Genomic DNA, 20056 nt, shown 5'->3' on the forward strand with positions numbered 1-20056 from the left:
TTATAAAGGGAATCCAATTTGCGAGGGGCTCCCGGGATGGTAAGAGGAGTCTCCAGATTCTTGTAAAAGGTCTCCCTCAGGATGTCATGTAAAGGGAGTTTCAAGAATTCCTTTGGAGGCTGGTCAAAATCAAGAGCGTCCAAAAAAGCTTTGGACTTTTTAGACTCAGCCTCCAAAGGAATGGAAAGAGATTCACACATATCTCTTAAAAAAGAAGAGAAAGAGGTGGAATCAGGTTTGGAGGAAATATCCTGCAGAACAGGCTCGTCCTCCTCTGATGAACACTCCCCTTCTGACTGAAGAGGTTCTTCAGAGTCGCCCCACAGATCAGGGTCTCGAATATGGGGACCACGGTCCCGAGACTCAGGGGTGGATGGTTCTCGGTGTCGGGACTTCTGTACCGACTTACCCGACCTCACCGACGCGGTACCGGGCGATGTTATCGGTCGCACCGGAGCCGATGTCTGTACCGATTGGTGATGAGACCTAGGCTCCGGTGCGAGAACAGGCATCAATGCCGATGAGGTCAAGTGTACCGGTACCGAAGGAGTGGATGGTGACAATACTGGCTGTTCCACGATCGGTACCGGTTGCTCAGTGGGGACCGACACCGGAGGGCTCGGTGTCAGGAGAGCTGGCAGGAGTTGTTTGAGCTGTTCCTTCAGCTGAACCTGCAAGATGGCCGCAATGCGATCATCAAGGGAGGGCACCGGTACCGCTTTTTTCTTCTGCGGTACCTGCGGTGCCGCTCGACGCCCCGGAGATGAGGAGCCCGATGTCGAGGGACTCACCTCAATAGGGGCGGAGCGCTTCCGCTGGCGCCTCACGGTCGGCAGGATTGGACTCTCTGCAATGGAGACCGGAGGACGTTCCAGCGGGGAAGGCTTCTTAGCCGGCTTACCTGCATGCTGCGACGCCGACGCGGTATCGCGTGGCGTCGATGAGGTGGGTGCCGACGAAACAGGTACCGAGACCGGCGCCGAAGACGCGGGGTCGGATATGTCGGTGCCGAAAAGCAGTCTCTGCTGTATCTCTCGATTTTTGAGAGTCCACTTTTTCAAAGTGGCACAGCGGGTGCAGGTAGAGGCCTGATGTTCCGGACCCAGACACTGAAGGCACCAGTTGTGCGGGTCTGTCAGGGAAATAGGCCGTGCACACCGCTGGCACTTCTTGAACCCGGGCTGGGGGGGCATGAACGTAAAAACGGCTTCTGCCAAATCGAAGGCCGAGGCCTCGATGATGGCAGTAGGCCCCGCCGGGTCAAATCAAGAAACTTGACAAAAACAAGAGAAAATTTTTTTTTTTTTTTTTTTAAAGAAAGAAAAACGGAAGGGCAAAAAGAACCCGAAAAAGTTTACGCGAGCGGGAAGGCGAATGAAAAAAATATTTCAACAGCCGTTGAAAATGCGACTTCTTAGCTCCGCGGAAACTAAGAAACTGAGGGACCGCGCGTCGGGGTCGGGCGGGAAGGCACTCGCGCATGCGCGGTGCGGTCTCTAGAACTTTCCAAGTTCTTAGAGTGCAATCACTCTAAAAGTGTCCGTACCGGGGCTCCGTCGGTGCCGTCACCCATCAGTCAAGAATATGCTGCCTGCTTGTCCTGGGATAATGTTCGGTATGTCAATGAGGAAAAAAAGTCAAATTTCATCAAGCAATAATAAACTTTTATTGATCATGACAGGAGTCGCCATACAACATATTACCAGTAATTGGAAAAATTACAGTAGACTAAATTATACCTTCTGGTGGAATTCGTTATGCCACATTTACAAAATGGAAAGAGTAATTGCCATACAAAGAGGGAATTATAATAATTTTAAAAAGATTTGGGGGCCACTGACAAGTTATTGCAATGATTAGACACCATTATCCATTAAAAGTACACTTATACATAGGGGGAGGGTATAAAGTTTTATTAAGGTTCGATCAACTGATAATATTTATATGATATTTTTGATTAAAATATTTGTGGGGAGGATATAAATGTATGTTTTTAAGATGATGTTAAAAGAAATACAAGTGATGTTTACAAGGTTTAAATGATGTGATATTGTGTTCGTGATGTAAGATGGAAAAATGAATAAAGAATTTGGAAAAAAAAAGGAATAACTACCGTGTTTCCCTGATAATAAGACACTGTCTTATATTAATTTTGGGCCCCAAAAAGGCACTAGGACTTATTTTTGGGTAGGTCTTATTTTTTTTCATGTACAATGATCATCTCTCCCTTCCTCTCCTATACCCCAATTCTTCCCATTTCCTTTCTCACCCCCAAATGTAGAGCATCTTTCCTCCCCTCTCACCCATCCCCTTTTGCAGTATTTTTCTAGCCCTCCCTTCCATCCCCCTTGAAGGTTCTATCCCTCACTTCCTCCCATCCCCCCTGCCACCGCTGTGCACCCCGCACCACCCCCCTGCTGACCCTTTCATCGCTCCCTCCCATCCAAACCCCGACCACAAGCTGAAATACCTGGAAACAAACGGCAGCGTCGGCAGCACAGGCCTGCCCTTTTCACATCCGGGCATTCCTCTGCCGCATCACTGATGATGTCATCAGCAACGTGGCACAGAATGGCCAGGCGTTAGAAGGGCAGGTGGCGATGCAGCCTGTGCTGTCGACGCTGACGTTTGTTTCCAGGTATTTCAGTCTCGCAGTCGGGGTTCGGATTGGAGGGAGAGATGGAAGGGTTGAGGGCGCAGGGGGAGCACTGCTGCTGTCGACTAGGGCTTATTTTCAGGGGTAGGACTTATATTAAGACCTACCCCAAAAATCATGCTAGGGCTTATTTTCGGGGAAACACGGTAACCCCACAGTCTGCACGCTCATGATGCTGCCACTCCCATTAACAACTGATCACACCCATAGCACTGCCACGCTGAGAAGCAACAACTGATAGGAGTCTACAGACAAGCCGCACTAAACTCCTGTTAACAACTAATCACGTTATCGACACACGTACAACACTGCCATTCCCATTAGCAAAAATGAATCACTGTTCACACATCCACAGCACTGCCACTCCCAACAGCAGCAACTATGAAGTCATTATTACAGCACGACCACTCTCGTTTGCAACTAATCAAACAACGCATGCACTCACTGCACTGCCACTCCTGCTATCAAATTACATACTCGCAGCACTGCCATTCTCATGTGCTGCAATTAATTCCAGTCTCAATGCGCTCATGCAGTGCCACGCTCATTAGCAATAACTAATTAGAGTCAACACACCTACAACCCTAACACTCTCTTTAGCAACAGCCCCATACTCACAGGACAGCATCTCTTGTCAGCAAGAATTACACAAATCAAACGCTCTCACGGCACAGCCCCGCCTGTCAGCAAGAATTGCACACAGGGCAGACGCTCTCACGGCATAGCCACTCCTGTCAGCAAGAACTGCACACAGAGCAGACACTCTCACGGCACAGCCCCGCCTGTCAGCAAGAATTGCACACAGAGCAGATGCTCTCATGGCACAGCCCCGCCTGTCAGCAAGAATTGCACAAAGAGCAGATGCTCTCATGGCACACCTGTTAGCAACCACTATACACAAAGCAGTTGACCATAGCACAACCACTCCTTTTACCAGCATGCTGTTATTATAGGCAGTAGCACAAAGTACTGAAAGTATCATGAATGTTATGGTGACAATGATCCTGATGGTAACCATCCAGGCAAAAGCAATCACACAAAACAAAAAATCTGTATGGAGCCACTAAGCGCATGGACGCTCTACAGCGCTTCAAGTCCTTACCAGAGTGAAACTTTTGGGGGATGCAGCCCAGCGTTTAATGTTAGTCAGATTCCACTCCTGAATCACCTCCTTGGTTTTCTCATCCACACGCATTACACACTCTTTTGTGATTCCCAGCAGCCGAGGAACCAACTTATTTTTCCCCTTCATTTTTTCCTAATAGAGAGAGGTGGTAGTGAGATTGTAAACAGAGGGACAAAACAGATCCTGCCCCCATTCACATCTTCCAAAAGAGTATGGCATTGAAAAGTAAAGGTGACAGACCCTTCTTTGTAACTATTTTCAAACAGATGTCTGTATTCTAGTGGGTGTCAGAGAGACAGTCCCATAGTACCTATGAGGGAAGGATCAGAATCTTGAAAGGAAGGAGACAAACAGGAACATGATAGAATTTATTTGAATTGGCTTATCCCCTTTTAAATATTAACTCAAGGTGAGTTACATTCAAGTACAGGAATTAGTGTCCAGTCTCTGGAAGTTTTACAATATAAGGCTGTACTTGAGGCAAGGGAGAGTTAATCAGCTGTGTTGGGGTTTGAACCTTTGCTTCCCTGGTTCTTGGGCCAGGGCTCTAACCATCAGAACATTTAGGGGTGTGAATAGAAAAGAAACCCAATTTAGAGGAAAGAAAAGGGTGAGATCAGAAGACAATGGAAATTTGCAGTGATCTTACCTTGACCAAAAAAAAGGAAACACCATAAGTTTTGAGAGATCGTGCGAGCTTCACATAGCTTGCTTTGGCCTCAATCTCACTCATGTTACCACACTTCTTGTGAGCCTGAAAAATTCCAAGGTTAAATCTACAATATATATATAGGTAACACTCCGTTTACCACGTCATACAGCACCCGTACATACCATGTTAGCCACCGACATCAGGAGATCCTATATAGATAGTAAACTGCAGTGTTTCTCAACCTTTTCAAACCAAGTACCCCTAAGCCCAACAAATACCAACCACCCCTGCCAAAGCTCCACCCTGACCTGCCCAAACTCTACCCCTGACTCCACCTCCATAACAATAGTACTAATTGTAATGCAATTTCTTCCATCCATTTTTCATATACACACAATATAATCTTACTAATAAGAAGAAGAAGAAGAATTTCAAGTGATGTGTATGAGTCAATTGATGTAATATTGTGTACTTGATGTAAGATGAAAAAATGAATAAAGAATTTGAAAAAAAAAAATCTTACTAATACATAATGACAACCACAAAATTTTTAAAAACACATTTATATTCAGGGGGTTTTCAAAGAGGTCAAGGCAGATGACTTTAAAATATGCAATGTCACCTCAGTAACAACTATAGAAAAATAGATGAATATAGTGAAAAATATAGACAGCAGATATAAATTCTCAAAACTGACACATTTTAATCACTAAATTGAAAATTAAATCATTTTTCCTACCTTTGTTGTCTGGTGATTTCATGAGGCTCTGGTTGCACTTCCTTCTGACTGTGCATCCAATATTTCTTTCTACCTCCTGCATGCTTCCTCATTCTATTTTCCAACCAATATCTCTCTCTGTCCCTCCAGGAGTCCAAGTTTTCTTCCTCTCTCATCCCCCAGGTTATGTGCAGAATTTTTCACCACTGCCCACAGCCCTATGCCCACTTCTCCTTCTATCACCCTTCTCCAACACCATGCCGCATCTCTGCCTCCATCACTATGCCCAACATTCCTCCCCCCTTGCATCAAGTTTCAAGTTTATTAGGTACTTATATACCGCCTATCAAGGTTTATCTAAGCCAGGGGTGCCCAATAGGTCGATCGCGATCGACGGGTAGCTCGCCAAGGCAAAGTGAGTCAATCACCCAGGACTCACTTTGCCTTGGCGATCTATCGGGCCGATGAGTCTTCCTCTCCCCGACGTCAATTCTGCCGTCGGAGAGGAAGTTCGGGCCAGCTAATCGCTGCCTGGCTGGGCGGAACTTCCTCTCCGACGGCAGAATTGATGTCGGGGAGAGGAATGCTGGTCGGCCCAAAGCAGGAAGAGCATGGGGCGGCGGCGACTTTGGGGCCTGTTAACCATTGGTGGCGTTTTGGCTCCTGTTCCCTGATGGCAGCGGCAGTGGCTTGGGGAAGGGCAGGGAGAAAGAAAGAAAGAAAGGGGGCAGGCAGGGAGACAGAAGGAAAGAAGAGAAACAGAAAAAAAGAAAGAGGGCATGAAGACAGAAAGAAAGAAAGGTCAGGGAGAGAGGAAGAAAAAGTTGGGGGAGGGAATGAGGTGTGGAGGAGAGGAAGCATACAGGCTGAAAGAAAGATTGGATGCGCAGTCAGAAGAAGAAAGTCCAACCAGAGACTCATGAAATCACCAGACAAGGTAGGAAAAATGATTTTATTTTAAATTTAGTGATCAAAATGTGTCTGAATTTATATCTGCTGTCCATATTTTACAATATGGTCCCCTTTTACTAAACCGCAATAGCGGTGCAAAATGGAAATTATAAACACTTTATTAAAATTTGGGAACCATTAACGTCCTTTTGTCATGATTGATGCCATTTTTCTAATATTTCTATATTTAATATGTAAGATAAAGGTGGGGTGGGGGAGGGTCTCTATTATATGAAAAAATAAAAATTACTAAAGAGATTTCAGGATGGGAGAGGGAGGGTTATATTCACAACTATAAGTTATAATGATAAGATGTACAAGTGGTTAAATCTATGTTATTGTGTTGCAATTTTTGTACACTTGATGAAAGTTTTAAAATGAATAAAGAATTTATAAAAAAAAAAAAAAAACCTAAACCGCAATAGAGGTTTTTAGCGCAGGGAGCCTATGAGCGTCGAGAGCAGCGCTGGGCATTCAGCGCAGCTCCCTGCACTAAAAACTGCTATCGTGGTTTAGTAAAAAGGGAGGGGGTATATTTGTCTATTTTTGTATGGTTGTTACTGAGGTGACAATGCATAGAGTCATCTGCTTTGACCTCTTTGAAAAAACCCCGGAATAGGAATGATAATTAACAATTCTATGCGTACAGTGTGCGTTGTGTTTTTTTAAAATTTTATTGTTGGTAGATCATTTTGACTTGGTCATTTTAAAAGTAGCTCGCGAATCAAAAAAGTGTGGGCACCCCTGATCTAAACAGTTTTACAATCAGGTACTCAAGCATTTTCCCTATCTGTCCCAGTCTAATGTACCTGGGGCTATGGAGGACTGAGTGACTTGCCCAGGGTCACAAGGAACAGCGTGGAGTTTGAACCCACAACCCCAGGATGCTGAAGCTATAGATCCAACCACTGCACCACACACTCCTCCACCACACACTTCAATCTGTCCCTCTGGTCCCTCTCCACCATCATATCCAACATTTCTCCCCCTCATCCTTCTATTCCCCATGCATCTCTACCTCACTCCCCTCTCCATGCCCAATTTTCCTTTCTTCCTTTCCCCATGTGCACCATCTCTCACTCACACACTCATGCTCAAAAATTCTCCCTTTCTATTTCATCCCCACCTATATTCCAAGTTAGAACCCCCTTCCTCTCTCCATTGTGCCCAATGTTCATGCCCCCCTTTCTTTCTCTGTCAAGTTCGTGACCCCTCTCACTCACAGCCTTTGTCCCACCCCCTTCCTCCCTTCCCTGAAGCTGACCTGTGCCGAAGCCTGCCTGCCCCCTGCTGAAGCCTCCACCAATTCCTTCCTGCCACCCGACACACTTCATCCACCACCACACCCTGCCACCCGACACGTCCATCCATCCATCCCCAGCCGCAACTCTGGGCAAGGAAAGGCCACGTGCGTGCAGCAATTGCACACAGCCGGCCCACATGCCTTCCCCCGATGTTAATTCTGATGTCGGAGAGAAGGTTCTGGCCAGCCAAGGGTACGCGTACCGCAGGTTGAGAAATACTGGCCTAGAGGACACGGCAGTGGACTTCACATAAAAGGTTCTAGGTACAACTCTCACCGTAAGTTCCTTATATTGTATGTTGACCCATCAAGAAAAAGAAATAAATATTGAACCATTACAACAGCTCTCAAGCCTGAAGGTGTCACCTATATGTAGTGGTGGAGAGAGTGGCACAGTGGTTAAAGCTACAGCCTCAGCACCCTGAGGTTGTGGGTTCAAACCCTGTGCTGCTCCTTGTGACCCTGGGCAAGGTACATTAGATAGACTGTGAGCCCACCAAGGTCATAGAGCCTGGTATATACTTTTACAACTTAAGTGTGTGTGGGGGGGAGGGGGGTGTTGGAAGGGGATCGGTGACCACTGGAAGATAAAATGGGTGTCATGCTATCATCCCTCCAGTGGTCATCTGCTCATTTAGGGACCCTTTTTCATTTTTTTCCATTATGGCTGAAAAACATCTAACTTTTGGGGAACAAGTTCTTACAACTTTTTGCATATGTCCTTGCCATAGGGACTATCATCTGCCAAGTTAGTCTCTGGGATGCTGTAGATGGAACTAATCACTGGACAGTCTCCCTAACTTGTATTCCTACTTCTACTGTACTGCAAATTCATCTGGCATTCATGGGCACAAAAAAGTATTTTATTTCCCCCTCCCCAAAGACTGAAAGTTAAATCTCACCAAGAAGATCTTGCGTTCACCCTTCTGTTTAATGTATTCCTTAGGCAGGAAATCCTTTAAGCTATGAAAAGAAAGAGAGGCATCAGAGAGTCAGATCTGTTATTCAACTCAGAAAGGAATAATTCATTACCAGCACACACTGTATCCTACCTCCCCCCCCCCCCAAGAAAGCACAGTTGTTTACCATAACAGGTGCTATCCATGGACAGCAGACCGATATTCTCACATGTGAGTGATGTCATCCACAGAGCACCTGCATGCACAATTTAAAAGTGCATCGCCACTTTAAGATGTTTGTGATTGCTCGTACTGCACATGTGCAAGTGCTTTTCCGCCTGACATAGGCTCGTGATACCTCTGTTCTATGAGCAAGCTAAGAAGCCAACCAGGGGAGGTGGGTGCTGTCCCTGGATAACGTTTGTTACGGTAAGTAGGCAGCATATTCTCACATGTGGGACTCCCTAGTTTACTAGAATGGGATGGAGGGAGTGTTGGCGATCAAGAAAATACATTTTGCAATACTGCTTGGCCGAAGTGACTATCAGATTCCAGACAGTAGTGAGATGTGAATGTATGAACTGAGGACCAAGTAGCAGCTTTACAGATCTCATCAATAGGAGTGGAACGTAAAAAAGCAACTGAAGTGTTCAATTCTGGTCTCCTTGTCACAAGAAAGATAAAGTGGCCTAGAAAAAGTTCAAAGAAGAGCGACCAAGATGGTAAAGGGGTTGGAACTCCTCTCGTATGAGGAAAGACTAAAACGGTTAGGGCTCTTCAGCATGGAAAAGAGACAGCTGAGGGGAGATATAATTGAAGTCTACAAAATCCTGAGTGGAGCAGAACGGGTACAAGTGGACGATTTTTCACTCCGTCAAAAATTACAAACACTAGGAGACACTCGATGAAGTTACAGGGAAATACTTTTAAAACCAATAGGAGGAAATTATTTTCACTCAGAGAACAGTTAAGCTCTGGAATGCGTTGCCAGAGGTGTGGTAAGAGCAGATAGTGTAGCTGGTTTTAAGAAAGGTTTGGACAAGTTCCTGGAGGAAAAGTCCATAGTCTGTTATTGAGAAAAACATGGGGGAAGCCACTGCTTGCCCTGTATCAGTAGAATGGAAGATTGCTAGTCCTTGGATTTTGGCCAGGTACTAGTGACCGGGATTGGCCACTGTGAGAACAGGCTACTGGGCTTGATAGGCCATTGGCCTGACCCAGTAAGGCTATTCTTATGAAGCTGCCATAGCTCAGACTTTATGGGTTGTGACCTGACTCCCCAGTTGCAGCCCAGCCTGAGCATAACAGAAGGCGATACAAGCCGCTAACCACGTAGAAATAGTTCTCTTGGATACAGGACATCCCAACTTATTAAGATCAAAGGAAACAAAAAGTTGAGGAGATGTTCTATGTGGCTGAGTTATTTGTAAGTAATAAGCCAGAGCTAATTTACAGTCCAAAGTATGAAGAGCTGTTTCTCTAGGATGAGAATGAGGCTTAGGAAAAAACACTGGAAGCACAATGGATTGATGGAATTCAGTGACTACTTTTGGAAGGAACTTTGGATGAATGGGTTAAATGTGTGTACTGAAAGTACCTAAGTAATATAAATGTGCATGAGTCGAGTCTCTTTCATTTGAAAGGAAATTTTGCAATGAGAGGGAATAAGATGAAGTTAAGAGGTGATAGGCTCAGGAGTAATCTGAGGAGATACTTTTTTACGGAAAGGGTGGTAGTCTCACGTATGAAGACAGACTAAAAAAATTGCGGCTGTACTCACTTGAGGAAAGAAGAGAACGGGGAGACATGGTTGAAACGTATAAGTACATCACGGGACGTATCGAGTCGGAAGATGATATCTTCTGGCTCATGGGACCCTCGACCACCAGGGGGCATCCGCTGAAAATCAGGGGAGGGAAGTTTCATGGCGACTCCAGGAAGTACTTCTTCACCGAAAGTGATGGATCATTGGAACAGACTCCCACCGCAGGTGATTGAGGCCAGCAGCGTGACGGATTTTAAGAGAAAATGGGATACTCACTTTAAGGGAGTGAATTCAGGGGGGGATACATGGAATGGGCAGACTTGGTGGGCTATAGCCCTTTTCTGCCGCTTTTTTCTATGTTTCTATGTTTCTAGTCTCCAGGAAGAGGTGGTGAAAACAGAGACTGTGTCTAAATTCAAGAGGGCCTGGGATAGGCACGTGGGATCTCTCAGAGAGAGTAAGATAATGGTTACTGTGGATGGGCCATTTGGCCTTTATCTGCTGTCATGTTTCTATATTTCTAAATAGGGACCCTTGCAGGCTCTGACCTCTGTCCGGACAAGAACAAGGTCAGTAAAGGCACAACAGGACTGCACAGGCTTACCACCTCAACCTGCTGGAGACAGCGATCAGACTGATCCTAGAGTAATTACAAAGCCTACTTACTATTGCTAGAATTCAGTGTGTTCTTAGTCTCCACCTGCTGGCAGAGGAGTGTAAATCCATCTATCTGTGCTGGTCTGGAGGGACACTAAAGAAATTTGCCTTTTGCTGATGCATTTGTTATAAGGTAACACCTGGTCTAGCTCCACATTATCTTGTTGATCATTTCATATTTGTAGACTCTAGACGGTCACTAAGAAATTTTACTTTGTTCTCTTTTTCATCTGTAAAAAGGTTGTTCAGAAAATATATTTTCATAGATTATGGTCTTTTCAGGCTGCAATGTGGGATAAGGAATTTAGTATTTTACATAGAAACATAGAAGATGACGGCAGAAAAGGGCTACAGCCCATCAAGTCTGCCCACTCTGCTTACCCACCCCCTGTCTAAGCCCTAATGACCCAATTTCCTTATCTTGACCCTCGTAGGGATCCCACATGGGTATCCCATTTATTCTTAAAGTCTGGCACGCTGTCTGCCTCGATCACCTGCACTGGAAGCTTGTTCCAATGATCAACCACTCTCTCTGAAGAAATACTTTCTGGTGTCGCCATGAAATTTTCCGCCCCTGAGTTTGAGCGGGTGCTCTCTTGTGGCCGAGGGTCCCTTGAGAAAGAAAATATCATCTTCCACTTCGACATGTCCCGTGAGGTACTTAAATGTTTCGATCATGTCTCCCCTCTCCCTACGTTCCTCGAGAGTATAGAGTTGCAATTTGTTCAGTCTCTCTTCGTACAAGAGACCCTTGAGCCCCAAGATCATCCTGGTGGCCGTCCGCTGAACCGATTCAATTCTGCGCACATCTTTACTGTAATGTGGCCTACAGAATTGCACACAGTACTCCAGATGAGGTCTCACCATGGCCCTGTACAACGGCATTATGACTTCAGGCTTTCAGCTGACGAAACTTCTATTGATACAACCCAATATCTGCCTTGCCTTAGATGAAGCCTTCTCCACTTGATTGGCAGTTTTCATGTCTGCACTGATGATTACTCCTAAATCTCGTTCTGCTGAAGTCCTAGTTAAAGTTTCTCCGTTCAAGAAGTACGTCCTGCATGGATTTCCGCTTCCGAGGTGCATGACCTTACATTTCTTAGCATTGAAGCCTAGCTGCAAGGTTGAGGACCAACTTTCCAATGTAAGCAGGTCCTGCGCCATATAATTCTGTAAACTGCATTCACTTATTATATTACATAGTTTGGCGTCATCGGCGAATAGTGTTATTTTACCTTGAAGCCCTTGAGTCATATCCCCTATGAATATGTTGAAAAGGAGTGGACCCAGGACCGAGCCCTGCGGCACTCCACTGGTCACCTCCGATGTTTTAGAGAGGGTACCATTAACCACCACCCTCTGAAGTCTGCCACTCAGCCAATCATTGACCCATGCAGCTAGTGTCTCTCCTAACCCCATCAATTCCATCTTGCTTAGCAGCCTGCGGTGTGGGACACTGTCAAAAGCTTTACTGAAGTCCAGGTACACGACGTCCAAAGACTCTCCCAAGTCCAACTTTCTTGTTACCCAGTCAAAGAAGCTGATGAGATTGGATTGGCAGGACCTACCCTTGGTGAATCCATGCTGACTGGGATCCCGAAGATTCCCTTCATTCAAGATCGTGTCCAATTTGCTTTTAATTAGTGTTTCCATGAGTTTGCATACTATTGATAACTAACTCCATTTCTTATCCACATTTTAAGCAATTGCTTAAGACTTTTCTGTTTAAAAAATTTTAGTCAGCTTAAGTTTGTATATCACTGTGTTTATACAGCTTTTCTTTTATTGTTAACCACATCGAAATGTAAGGTTTTGCAGTATATAAATAAAACTTTTATGTTATGAAGATTTGCAACAAAATGGACACCCTGGAGGGAGAAGAATGGTCTATTGTTTGGCACTTACATTTTAATGCAAAGAAGTGTCAAACCCCAAGAAAGTTTTTGCTACAAGGTAAGAGGATGATAAGAACAGGCCAGGAGAGGGACCTTAGGATGAGGACCTTAAAAGCAGCAAAACAAGGATGTAGCTAGATGGATGGTAGGCTGCAAAGAGAGATATATCCAGTTTGAAAAAAAGAAGTGTTCATGCTCCATATAAATCATTGGTGAAGACCCTTCTGGAGTTTGGAGGCCATATCTCACTAAACACAAGAAAAGATTAAAAGGCGGTTCAGAGGAAGGTGACCAAAATGATATGGGGCTTGTACCAAACAATGTACAAGTGGAGACTTGAAGAACTCAATATGTATACCTTAGAGTAGAGGTCTGCAACCTTTTCAAAACAAAGAGCCACAATGGGTAGAGAAGGAGATGTTTTTTCCACTACTTTATTATTTTCAATACTTACAATAAGTGTAACAGTAAATATAACATTTTATACTCAAATATCACACTAAATATTCTTGTAATATCCATGTCAAAATTAATCCCCCCTCCCCCTAAACAATCACAATGCCCATACATAAAATATCAATAATTATCCATATCAATTATTCAAAATTCATTAACCTACCATCCCCCCGGATGTGCTTATTTAAAAGGGAAAACACTATTTAAACGTAACAATATTTTGCTAATGGCTCCCAAATCTCTTGAAACCTCTTAAAATTCCCTTTCTGAATGGCCAATGTCCTTTCCATTTTATACATATGATACAGTGAATTCCACCAAAAACTATAATTAATCCTTTTCCAATTCTTCCAATTGCTTGTAATTTGTTGTATGGTGACTCTTGGTCATTATTAATAAAAGCCTGTTGTTCTTAGATGATATTTGGCTTTTAGCCCTCACTGACATACCAAATACTACAGTATCATAAGACAATGCCACTGGATTTTTCAACAAACAATTAATTTGGCCCCATATTGATTTCCAAAATGCCAAAATAAAAGGAGGTTTGAGATATGATTTTTTAATGTGATATGGGTATATATGCATTTAACACAAAAACAAAACTTCAAGTACGTACAGAAAATAAAATAAAGAAAAATAATTTCATGATACTTTTGACACTATATTTCTACACAGAGTTGTTTCATGTCCAATATTTCTCCTTCTTTCATCGCCTGGACCCTGTGCAGCATCTTTCGCCCTTGCCCACGAGTCCCACGCACAATATTACTCCTTCTATCACCCCTCTTCAGCACCATACTACATTTCTCCCTCCATTCCCTCCACCACCATGTCCCCCATGTCCCTTTTGCATCCCTTTCCATCAGCCCCACTGTTCCCTCTTCACCATCCTCATCTCTCTTCCCCGTACATCTCTACCTTACTCTGCTCCCTCCATGTCCAATAATTCTCTCTTTCTCCCTATGCCCAACAATTCTTCTCTTTTTTCCCCATGTGCACCATCTCTCTTTTCTTCTCATTCAGACACCCATGCCCAACAATTCTCCTCTTCTATTACCTCCCCCACCTCAGCATTTTTCTCTCCCTCTCTCTGTCCTTCAATCCTATGTCCCAAGTTCATACCCCTCCCTCCTTTCTGTACCCTAAGTTCATGCCCCCCTCTCATGATGTGTACCTGTCTCCTGGAGACCTCCTTCTCCTTCTTTTCAGGTAACCACACATGTTACTTCACAAAGCCATGGGCAGCAGTTGCAACACGAAGCCCGGAGCTGATCCAGAACGCTTTCCTCTGACCAACATTGGCTATTCAGGGCCGACGTCAGAATGAAGCCTTCCGGGTCAGCCTTGGACAGCGTACTAGAACTGCAGACAACGAATTGGAACCCAGAACTTTGTGAAGAAACACATGTGGCTGTCTAGAAGGAAGGAGGAGGAGGAGGCAGCCGCCAGGAGGCAGGTACACACCGCGGGATCCCCATGAGAAGAGCCGCAGCCATGTGGCCAAAGAGCCGCAGATGGCATGCAAGCCACAGGTTGCTGACCCCTGCCCTAGAGGAAAGGGATATGATGCAGACATTTAAACTGCCAACGTAATCCCACTCCACAAAAAGGGCTGCAGGACAGAGACAGCAAACTACAGACCAGTGAGTCTCACGTCTATAGTGTGTAAGCTCATGGAAACACTGATCAAACGGAATCTTGACACAATCCTAGATGAAGAAAACCTACGTGATCCCCACCAACACGGGTTCACCCAGGGTAGATCCTGCCAATCTAATCTAATTAGCTTTTTTGACTGGGTTACTAGACAACTGGATGCCGGAGAGTCACTGGACGTGGTATATTTGGACTTCAGTAAAGCATTTGATAGCATCCCACACCGAAGGTTATTGAACAAGCTGAAATCGATAGGATTAGGAGACACTCTAACCACATGGGTTGAGCGGTAGACTTCAGAGGGTGGTGGTGAACGGTACCCCATCTGAAGCGTCGGACGTGATCAGTGGAGTGCAGCAGGGCTCAGTCCTGGGCCCGATTCTATTCAACTTATTCATAAGAGATATAACACAAGGACTTAAAGGAAGGGTATCACTGTTCGCCGACGACGCCAAACTTTGCAACATAGTAGGCAAAAGCTTGTTACCTGATAATATGACACAGGACCTACTGCTACTGGAACGATGGTCAACTACTTGGCAGCTAGGCTTCAATGCTAAAAAATGCAAGATAATGCACCTGGGTAAGAGAAACCCGCGCAGAACTTATGTACTAAATGGTGAGACCTTGGTTAGGACCACGGCAGAACGCGATCTAGGGGTGATCATTAGTGATGACATGAAGGCTGCCAATCAAGTGGAGAAGGCTTAAGAACATAAGAACATAAGAAATGCCTCTGCTGGGTCAGACCCGAGGTCCATCGTGCCCAGCAGTCCGCTCACGCGGCGGCCCAACAGGTCCAGGACCTGTGCAGTAATCTTCTATCTATACCCCTCTATCCCTTCCTCCAGGGCAAGACAAATGATGGGTTGTATCCGTAGAGGTTTTGTCAGCAGGAGACCTGAAGTCATGATGCCGTTATACAGATCTATGGTGAGGCCTCACTTGGAGTACTGTGTTCAGTTCTGGAGACCACACTACCGTAAGGACATGCTGAGGATCGAGTCGGTTCAGCGAATGGCCACCAGGATGGTCTTGGGGCTCAAGGATCTCACGTATGAAGAAAGACTAAAAAAATTGCGGCTGTACTCACTTGAGGAAAGAAGAGAGAGGGGAGACATGATTGAAACATATAAGTACATCATGGGTCGTATCGAGTCGGAAGATGATATCTTCTGTCTCATGGGACCTCGACCACCAGAGGGCACCCGCTGAAAATCAGGGGAGGGAAGTTTCATAGCGACTCCAGAAAGTACTTCTTCACCGAAAGAGTGGTGGATCACTGGAACAGACTCTCACCGCAGATGATTGAGGCCAGCAGCATGACGGATTTTAAGAGAAAATGGGATACTCACGTGGGATCTTTAAGGGAGTGAATTCAGGGGGGCGGATACTTGGTATGGGCAGACTTGGTGGGCTATAGCCCTTTTCTGCCGCCATTTTCTATGTTTCTATGTTTCTAGAGGCCATGAGTTGAGGTTGCAGGGTAGGAGACTTGGACTAGTGCTGGTCAGACTCCTATGGTCTCTGCCCCAAATTGACAGAGAGCGATAAAGATTAAGTATATCATTGTTTAATCAAAGTGGAACCTGAGCAATATGCCAGTTTCAACTCTAGCCACCTTATTGGGCAGACTAGAGAGACCGTGCAAGTCTTGATCTGCTGTTACTATGTAGTGTAGTGTAGGAGATTTATGAAAATTCCAACAAAGATGGTGCCCAAACTTACTCCAAGAATCCAGGCTTGTGTTTGAGCTCATTATGTGGTCCAAACTGGACCTGGCACTGGAAACCAGCAAAATCGCAGGCCTTATCAAACGAGACTGGGTGTGATCCATTCAAGATATCATCTCGAGCCTGCAAAGAGAGAGAGAAAAGCATTGAGAAAAAGACGTCTGGAAAAAGATGCTGCCACTCAGAAACACAAAGTAGGGTAGCATTATTAGAGGATACTTAATATGGAGTCGTTTTTAGTAGGTGTTTCTAAACAAGCACATGAGTTTCTCTGCAGCCGCCATCTCTAAGACCCCTCAGTCAGTCCCTGAGCAATTATTTATCCTGCTGTCTATGGAAGCAATTTTGGGCCCGATAGTCAAAGGATTTATGCTCATAAATTGGACTCTGAAAACTTACTAGGGATGAAGGCATAAACTTTTACTCCAAATTTTACTAAACTCTTACATTTAAGAGAATAAAACGTAGGTGGTAACAGGTGGATTTAGAGTGCAAAAAACAATTTAGGAGCTTAGCACTGATTTTCAGCACTAAGCACAACTTATGAGCATAAACTGAGCTTTTAAATTAAGATGAATTTGCTAAGTTTATCTGAAAATAGGGCACAAATTTATGAGCCTAACTTAGGAGCTCCAAAACTATATAAACTGACCTCTCGTTCAAACAAGTAACCTTAGTATGGATCGTGATCAACAATATATGAGTCACTCAGAAACGTGAAACTCTTCAAGGAAGGAACACTCCCCCCTAGAGATGAACCAGAGTTTGCCTTCCAGTCATTGCAACTGTTTCAATGCTGGTCACACTCCATGTTTGGTTACAAAAATAAATAAATAAATAAAGGTTACAATTTTGCAACTTCTTGTGTGAGAGTTCTTTCTTATTTTTTCTTTTCTCATAAAACAGACATCACTCTATGGGTTGTAAGTAATGTGATGACTTAACTTCATAACGGGTAGGGGGTCTCTACGTGGCCCCGTTTCGATTGCTTCTTCAGGAGACCCCAATCATAATTGCAATAGAAATCCTTAATTCAAAACTTATACGCTTTTTTGTTGTATACTTTGTGTTTTTTAGATGTTGTCACATCACGAAGTCTAAAAGCGTATAAGTTTTGAATTAAGGATTTCTATTGCAATTATGATTGGGGTCTCCTGAAGAAGCAATCGAAACGGGGCCACGTAGAGACCCCCTACCCATTATGAAGTTAAGTCATCACATTACTTACAACCCATAGAGTGATGTCTGTTTTATGAGAAAAGAAAAAATAAGAAAGAACTCTCACACAAGAAGTTGCAAAATTGTTTTGTAACCAAACATGGAGCGTGACCAGCATTGAAACAGTTGCAATGACTGGAAGGCAAACTCTGGTTCATCTCTAGGGGGGAGCGTTCCTTCCTTGAAGAGTTTCACGTTTCTGAGTGACTCATATATTGTTGATCACGATCCATACTAAGGTTACTTGTTTGAACGAGAGGTCAGTTTATATAGTTTTGGATCTAAGCATTTTCCTGACTTCCACTAGTATCTTAACTAGTATTACCCCTACAACTCCTGAAGTAACTTAGGAGCTCAGCATTTTCTGAATAACTGGCCCTTTGGGGGGGTTTTTTGTTTTATATTTATTTAAAATGTATATAGCACCAATACCAACAATTATTCACCATGACATTCAGAAAATCCACACTCTAACCTTTACTAAAATACAATAAATAGATATGAAGATGAATTAGCCACACAAGTGGGGCTTCTCAAGCATTATTTATATTTAGAGTAGCTCATATGGATCACCCCAGGCATATTGTGAGAAAGTTGAACTCTTAACTTATCTGGACCGTTTAAGTAGAGATTAAGATGGTACTTTCCCCTACCCTTTTGTTTCCTTACCCACCCTTTCATTTATTTTTATATTGTATTTAATCCATTTTTTTTTCTCCCCTTATCTTCTATAATGTTTTTATGTCATAATTCTTTTTATGCCCTGTTTATTGAAAATTTTTGTATTTTTTATTTTACCTACTTTTAATTTTGTAAATCGCATTGGATCTGGATACTGCGATTATATCAAATACCATAATAAACTTGAAAAGGCCTTGTAGCCTGTCCAAAACTGCTCTCTTCAAAGCTGTGATCCAGACAGGAGCGAGACAAGAAAGTGTCAGTAGGAACATAAGAATAGCCATAATGGGTCAGACTAGTATCCTGTTTCCAACAGTGGTCAATCCGGGTCACAAGTACCTGGCAGAAACCCAAACAGGAGCAACATTCCACACTACTGATCCCAGAGCAAACATGTCTGTCTTAATTTCTCCTCCAGGAATCTGTCCAAACTTTTTTTGAACCCAGCTACACTTAAAATTGCTACCATATCCTCTGGCAACGAGTTCCAGAGCCTAACTATTCATTGAGTATACCAAATACACTTACATGGAAACTTCAAGAAAAAAAATAGGTACCTATCTGGAGTGCCCTTGGCCTAAGTAAAAAAAATAAAATAAAATGAAAAATTGTAATCTTCACTTCTGAACACACTAGTAAAGTATAATATTTATTTATAACCCACTTACAGCCTGAGCAGGGAACAGCAAAATATATAACTAGGAGTGGAGGAGTGGCCTAGTGGTTAGGCCTACAGCCTCAGCACCCTGAGGTTCCAGGTTCAAGAAGTCAGATAGGGAAAAATACTTGAATGGAAACCGCTTAGGCCAGTGTTCTTTAACCACCGGTCCATGGACCAGTGCCAGTCCACAGAAATTTCCTGCCGATCCACAGGGCTAGCATGTGCATCAGACCCAAAAACAGTGTTCTTCAACCACCGGTCCACAGTGCGATCTTCGAGTGAGCTCCCTCTTCCTAACTGATTCAGTGCACAAAGCCACGGGCAGTGGCTCCTACGGGCATCCTGCGACTGAAACGGAAGCCTTCTCTCCGACGTTGCAATGTCAGAGGGAAAGCTTCCAGATGAGGCACGGGACGTGCAAGGTGCAATTAGTACTATTATGGGGGCGGGGTCTGGGGTGGAGATTGTGTAGAGATGGGCAGGGTCTGGCCCATGACTTAGGCCAGTGTTCTTCAACCGCCGGTCCACGGACCGATGCCGGTCCACAGAATAATTCTTTTATTTCTGCCGGTCCGTAGGTATAAAAAAGTTGAAAAATACTGGCTTAGGTTACATACATGAGCAAAATAAGCTACAATGATTCATTCAAGCATATGGCATTCAAGCACAGACTCCCACTCCAGGTGATAAAGGCCAGCAGCGTGACGGATTTTAAGAGAAAATGGGATACTCACGTGGGATCTTTAAGGGAGTAAACTCAGGGGGGAGGGATACTTGGAATGGGCAGACTTGGTGGGCTATAGCCCTTTTCTGCCGCTTTTTTTCTATGTTTCTATGGCTAAACAGATTTATCTTCAAGAGCTCCTTTTTTATTTTATTTTTTTTAAATTTTTATTTATAAAATTTTCATTCTTACAATAAATAAATAGCATAATATTTAGTTTATAATAATTATAGTTGTATGTACAATATCATATCATATATATTGAATCCCTTTCCCCTGTTATTTGTTTTTTCATTTTT

The 20056-nt window shown here is 44.0% G+C and overlaps 1 protein-coding gene across 2 annotated transcripts in view; it reads right to left on the reverse strand.

Moving 5' to 3' along the window:
• Nucleotides 1-20056, reverse strand: part of TLN1 (talin 1) — a 690102-nt gene that overhangs the window by 500922 nt on the left and 169124 nt on the right. For both annotated transcript variants that reach the window (XM_033937496.1, XM_033937486.1), the window contains exons 8-11: nt 16469-16596; nt 8309-8369; nt 4432-4536; nt 3759-3914 (exon numbers count right to left, since the gene is read on the reverse strand). In XM_033937496.1, the coding sequence (XP_033793387.1) occupies nt 3759-3914; nt 4432-4536; nt 8309-8369; nt 16469-16596 (450 nt within the window). The remainder of the gene's footprint in view (nt 1-3758; nt 3915-4431; nt 4537-8308; nt 8370-16468; nt 16597-20056) is intronic.

This window comes from Geotrypetes seraphini, chromosome 1 (genome assembly GCF_902459505.1).
Source record: "Geotrypetes seraphini chromosome 1, aGeoSer1.1, whole genome shotgun sequence".
NCBI lineage: Eukaryota > Metazoa > Chordata > Amphibia > Gymnophiona > Dermophiidae > Geotrypetes > Geotrypetes seraphini.